At 54.3% G+C, this 6,240-nt stretch overlaps 1 protein-coding gene across 1 annotated transcript in view; it reads left to right on the top strand.

Annotated features, from left to right (window-relative positions):
- Positions 1-1,128: 1,128 nt before the first annotated feature.
- gcn1 (GCN1 activator of EIF2AK4) overlaps positions 1,129-6,240 on the top strand; it is a 32,958-nt gene continuing 27,846 nt past the window's right edge. Inside the window, exons 1-8 of the mRNA XM_069181963.1 lie at positions 1,129-1,205; positions 2,605-2,707; positions 3,432-3,495; positions 4,160-4,291; positions 4,486-4,594; positions 5,187-5,285; positions 5,817-5,951; positions 6,042-6,110. Of these exons, the coding sequence (XP_069038064.1) occupies positions 1,188-1,205; positions 2,605-2,707; positions 3,432-3,495; positions 4,160-4,291; positions 4,486-4,594; positions 5,187-5,285; positions 5,817-5,951; positions 6,042-6,110 (729 nt within the window). The 5' untranslated portion in view covers positions 1,129-1,187. The remainder of the gene's footprint in view (positions 1,206-2,604; positions 2,708-3,431; positions 3,496-4,159; positions 4,292-4,485; positions 4,595-5,186; positions 5,286-5,816; positions 5,952-6,041; positions 6,111-6,240) is intronic.

The raw sequence follows: 6,240 nt of genomic DNA, 5'->3' as shown, positions 1-6,240 counted from the left end.
TGAAGAATTAGGAGAATTAATATTATTAGGTCCTCACCATTTCTCAGCACCGACAAGCAGAACCATCTAAATCAGGGGTGCGCAGCTGCTGTGCTGATTTGCATATCTAAATTCACAGCAGACGTGAGCAACTGTTTGGCCTTACAGCTTTGTTAGCAATGCATAAGCTGGAAAGGAGTCTCTAGCCCGGTTTTACTGGTAAGAGTCGGTTGTATAAGCCCATATGCCCAGGAGGAAGAGGGTCCAACCTACTCCGGTCTGCATCCAATGGAGTGGCATGGAGATAGCTGACTCATACAGGTACCTGGGTGTGCACATCAACGATAGACTGGAATGGACTAAGAACACTGAGACCATCTACATAAACTCTACTTCTTGAGGAGGCTCAGGTCCTTCAATGTGTGTAGTAAGATGCTCCATATGTTCTATCAGTCGGTTGTAGCGAGTACCATTTTCTACGAAGTGGTGTGCTGGGGCTCTGGGATTAGAGCAGGGGATGCTAACAGGCTGAACAAGCTTATCAAAAGAGCCAGTCCTGTCATTGGGTCTGATCTAGACACCCTGGAGGTAGTGGCTGAGAGGAGAATGGTGTCCAAATGAATGGCCATCATGGACAACGTCTCCCACCCCCATGACATGCTTGTGATAATGAAGAGCACGCTCAGCAATAGGCTGATCCAACCATGGTGCGACAGGGAGCGCTACAGGAGGTCATTCCTGCCTTCTGCCAAAGACTGTACAACTCATCCACTGTGTGTCTGGGCAGGGGCAACACTGACCTGTTTTTGGACTAAACATAAAACTCTTACATACGTTTTTTTTCCTGTTTCCAATTGTTTTTTGTACAATATATGCTGGGGATTTTTGCAATATATTTATAATGTGTATAATGCAATACAACTTTTTGTGTACTGTACTTTCGGGTCTGTTTTTGTTTTGACACTTACCGACAGCGGACAAACCTGAATAAGATGAAACAACAGGTTTAAAATATAATATAGAGGAGTAAAATACTGTCAAAACAAAAGAAAATAAGGTCGGTTTACATTTGTAACAAAGCGGGAGAAGGCAAGTTGACCCACATCCCATCAGAAACAGCGAGCACGGCTAATAACTCCACGTGGGTTACAGCGAGATAACCCGGAAGTGGTTGCTTGCCAATTCCTTCCTGGATCGAGACCGGCAAGATGGCGGCGGACACGCAGGTCTGAGTGTGTTTGAATTGTACAAAATGTGTTTTTACAGTGTCGGTGTTTCGGCTGCGCTTGGTTCGGATCGGGTCGTGCAGTCGTGTTCCGCCGCAGAGCCAGACTAGCCGGAACGAGCGATGCTCTAAATCGGAGGAGAGGGCGACGGAGAGAGACGAGACCGGTCCGCAAGCGGTGGTACTTATAGCAAGGGAGTGACTAACCGCTACCCCCCAACATTTTAAATCTGCAAAGGGAAAAGAATACCGTGGCAGACCTTCCTGGTCAAAGTTTGCACTCTGATGCGCCAACTCCAGAGCCGAAGTTTTATGTATATACTGTATATTATTGACCATCGATTGTCTTTCTCCTCTGCGTGATCAGTAATGAATCACTGAAGTCCGTTAATGGACAAAAAAGTGCGAACCCACTTTCAGAAATGCTGACAGACACGGACTCGGCAGAGCTCGCAGAACCGGCCTATCTGGTGCCGGACGGAAGTGAAGGCTTTGTGTTCCCCGCCTTTCGTTAAAACCCGTAGAAACACTTTTTAAATGAATCCACTTAAGCAGAAGGCATCCACAGCCACGAGTAGATTTTAGCTAGGGGCCGAGATCCACAGATGTCCAGGGTCTGGTTCCCGGTTCCTTCCGCTCTGCTGGTGTTCAGATTCGGATGTTTCTGGACTGTGCTGTTCCTCCGTTAACGGGGCGGACCGACAGACTCGCAGACCCACTCCGTTTGTTTTCAGAATGTTAATATGTTAACTGGTTTTAGACTTGCATTACGTCTGCTACAGGCACCTAAACCAGCGCCCCGGCGATTATAAGTTTCGCCTTTTGTCGTTTACAAATGGGCTTTTTTATCGCCAAGACAAAACAGCACTGCGCTCGCATGCGCCCTCGGTCAGACCGCCCGGAGACGATGAAGTGCGCAGTGCTCTCTGTCAGGGCGCCCGCCCGCTCTGACTGGACCGCCACGGCGCCCAGGCGTGGAGGGGCCTGCGGGGGGCAGTCCTGTGCTGTTAACTGTCTCTGATGGCACAGTGTCCAAGTTGCTGAGTGTCCTGTAGGGGGCAGCGCAGCGCAGCGCAGTGCTGTGCTGTGCTGTTAACTCTCTCTCTGATGGCACAGTGCCCAGGTTGCTGAGTGTCCTGTAGGGGGCAGCGCAGTGCTGTGCTGTTAACTGTCTCTCTGATGGCACAGCGCCCAGGTTGCTGAGTGTCCTGTAGGGGGCAGCGCAGTGCTGTGCTGTTAACTGTCTCTCTGATGGCACAGCGCCCAGGTTGCTGAGTGTCCTGTAGGGGGCAGCGCAGTGCTGTGCTGTTAACTGTCTCTCTGATGGCACAGCGCCCAGGTTGCTGACTGTCCCCTAGGGGGCAGCGCAGTGTTAACACTCTCGCTCCCATGGCGCCCAGGTTGCGGAGACCTTGAAGAAGTTTGCAGTGAAGGTGACGACGGCCAGCGTGAGAGAGAGGAGAGAGATTCTGGGAGAGCTGGAGCAATGCATGATGGGGAAAGGTGAGGCCGTACTGCGTGCACGTCAGCAGCTTTCGAATGAGCCGATTTCCTGAGCTAAATTGCTCCCCGTGTCTGCTTGATGTTAAACCATGATATTCATTATATACGATGCCATCTGCAACCGGAACACCACGATCCTCCCACTAGAAAACCGGCACTCACCTTCCAACACAATGAGGCGCCTCCTGAAAGAAGCAGACAACGACAATGGCACCAATTGGGCTAACAAAAAGTGCCAAGACGTGTGGAATAATAACAACCACAGGCTGGAACAGTTTATCGACAAAGTATCTCACAAACCCCCTGGAAATGACCTACCCAGACAAGCCTTGGTCAAGCTGAGCCGACTAAGAACCGGACATGGCCGTTTCCGGGCCACCCTACACAAGTGGGGTCTCACTGAGGCCCCAACTTGCCAATGCGGCGACGGCAGGGCGCAGACGGCCGACCACATCCTGTACTCCTGCCCTCGCCTCAGGTGCCCCGGCAACTTGACCGATTTGGGTGATGCCAGCCACGACTGGCTGAGGCACCTGACTGTGACAATAGAACTGTGTAACTTCTGCGTGTTAAGCTCATACGAATAATAATAATAATAATAATAATAATAATAATAATAATAATAATATACGTGATGCACGCCAGTGGCAGTAAATTGCAGTGCTCTCCGCTGCCCCTTGTGGGTGGCAGCAGGGCGGTCGTGACGGCCTCTCTCTCCCCCCAGAGCTCCCGGAGTCGGCGGTGAAGGGGCTGTGCCGACTCTTCTGTCTGACTCTTCACCGCTACAGGTCAGCAGCGCTGTGGACTGAGCCCTGTCCTTCTCCCTCTCCAGACAGCCACATGGCCTCCTCTTTCTTTATAAACTTTGTTTTTCTGTTCCCCTTCTGACTCTTTGTCCACTGTCTGTTCCTGCAGTTTTAATAGTGTCTTTTCCCCTCTGTCCCTCTGTCTGCTCCTGCAGTATAATCCTGTCCCTCTGTCTGCTCCTGCAGTATAATCCTGTCCCTCTGTCCTCTGTCTGCTCCTGCAGTATAATCCTGTCCCTCTGTCCTCTGTCTGCTCCTGCGGTATAATCCTGTCCCTCTGTCTGCTCCTGCAGTATAACCCTGTCCCTCTGTCCTCTGTCTGCTCCTGCAGTATAACCCTGTCCCTCTGTCCTCTGTCTGCTCCTGCAGTATAACCCTGTCCCTCTGTCTGCTCCTGCAGTATAATCCTGTCCCTCTGTCTGCTCCTGCAGTATAATCCTGTCCCTCTGTCCTCTGTCTGCTCCTGCAGTATAACCCTGTCCCTCTGTCTTCTGTCTGCTCCTGCAGTATAACCCTGTCCCTCTGTCTGCTCCTGCAGTATAACCCTGTCCCTCTGTCCTCTGTCTGCTCCTGCAGTATAACCCTGTCCCTCTGTCTGTTCCTGCAGTTTAACCCTGTCTCTCTCCCGCCTCTGTCCTCTGTGCAGGGACGCGACGTCCTGCAGGGCTCTGCACTGTGCGATCCGGCGGCTGGCAGAGTCTCAGCCCAGCGCCACGGCAGCCAACCTCCTGCACAGCCTGCAGACCTGCGGCGTGATCAGCAAGACGGGCATGCCCAGGTGAGCCCCCGCGGGTGCCGGTGTTGGCTGGGCTGTGGGGCAGGCAGGCAGGCCCCTGCCCAGCTCCGTGGCCTGGCGGCTCCCTCACCGGCTAGGCCTGCTGATCGCTGGCCGTGACTGTAGCTGACTGGGCTGGGTTATCAGTGACGTCCCCAGCCCTGGCCTCACACCCTCTCCCCTCCCCCTCCCCGCAGCAAGAGCTCGGCCCCAGCGGCCTCGCTGGCCCTGTCCTGGACCTGCCTGCTGGTGCGCGCCGTCTTCCCCTCCCCCGACAGCCGAGAGGGCCCCACCTGGAAGAAGCTGGTGAGTCTGCACAGCCGGATGGGCCAGACTCCTCATGCGCAGCACGCTGAGCCGTTCCGGGTTTTACTGGGCAGTAGAGAAGGCGCAGGGATAAATCGGACTGCGTGTGAAAGAATCAAGTAGTTCTGCAAGACCACAGCAGAAAGAAGTGCATTTTTCTGAGAACTGAGGTCAGAGGAGCTGGAGAATTACTGAATGTGGGTATTGTCTCCTTATATACTCTGGGAAATGTGCCTTTACTTACACTTAAGACGCTAAAATGTGTTGTAAAACGTCTAGGTTTGGAGAAGATAATTGTGGGTAGTGATCTTTCCAATTAGTCAAGACAATTAAGATGTCCCTGAAACAAATGCAGCACATAAAAGCTACGATTCTCCATGTTCCCTTGTCCTGAGTGTCTTTTTCCTAGTAGCTCTCAGCAGGTTGTGCGCTTATGAGCACGTTTCCTGGGCTTTCTTGAGGGAGAGCTGGATTAAGGCGAGGATTAGTAACTAGTGTTGTCTGAAACGCCTGGTGTTTTCTGCCCATGAGCCGGCACAGGCAGGGAGTCATGCTCATCGCTGGGCTGTGCTGACGGCTCTGTTTTTGCCAGGTGGAGGTGCAGAGTCTGCTGCTGTCCGAGGTGCTGGGAGGAGCACGCAGGAACACTGTCGCGTCGGCCCTGAAGAGCCTGCATCTGCTGTGGACACAGGTGAGGGGGCGGGGCCCGTTGGTGAGGGGTGGGGCCCGAGGGGTGGACCCATTGGTGAGGGGTGGGGGCCGAGGGGTGGACCCGTTGGTGAGGGGTGGACCCGTTGGTGAGGGGTGGGGGCCGAGGGGTGGACCCGTTGGTGAGGGGTGGGGGCCGAGGGGTGGACCCGCTGGTGAGGGGTGGGGGCCGAGGGGTGGACCCGTTGGTGAGGGGTGGGGGCCGAGGGGTGGGGGCCGAGGGGTGGACCCGTTGGTGAGGGGTGGGGGCCGAGGGGTGAGAGGGGTGGGATCTGGTGTTTGGTTTCTGGGCACAGTAGTTTAGCAGAGCAAGTATCACACTAAAGGTAAACACTTTATCTAGTAAACCTATTTCATTGTGGCGCGTAGTCTGTTATCATCCACAGTCTTGAAACAGGCAGCTTCAGCAGCCTGGACCTCTGAGGGGAGCAGAGCTGGGGTTCCCCACATCGCTCGGGCCGCAGGCCACACTGTCCGTCTGTGCTCTCAACGTCCCTGGTCATTCTTTCTCCAGAACCCGGGCCTGGCAGATCAGTACCTGTCCACCTTGCTGAGTCTGGACCAGCACCAGAGCTCCCTGGGCCTGCTGGGGGTGTGTGTGGACTTCTGCTCCACCCAGAGAGACATGGCCACTGTGGACAAGCACAAGGTCAGAGTGACGCCCGCACACAGGAAGTCTGTGCAGCAAGTTGAGATGGATTCTGGGTCCTGCTGCTAACCTGTCTTGTCCTCTCTCCAGAGCGGCCTGCTGGACCTTTATGTGAAGACGGTCCTGATGAGCAAGTCCAAGCCTCAGAACCACATCCTGGTGAGCGCATCCTGAAGCGGGTCGAATTGGGAACCGTTTCAGCGGGGGGCTGGGGCGGGCTGTGAGCCAGAACCGAGATGAGACCAGGTTGTGTCGTGCACAGTGTCGGGCGTTTGATTCGCCGCTGGGG

The sequence above is a fragment of the Lepisosteus oculatus genome, chromosome 22 (genome assembly GCF_040954835.1).
Source record: "Lepisosteus oculatus isolate fLepOcu1 chromosome 22, fLepOcu1.hap2, whole genome shotgun sequence".
In the NCBI taxonomy this organism is placed as follows: domain Eukaryota; kingdom Metazoa; phylum Chordata; class Actinopteri; order Semionotiformes; family Lepisosteidae; genus Lepisosteus; species Lepisosteus oculatus.
This window is presented reverse-complemented; position numbering and strand designations above follow the sequence as displayed.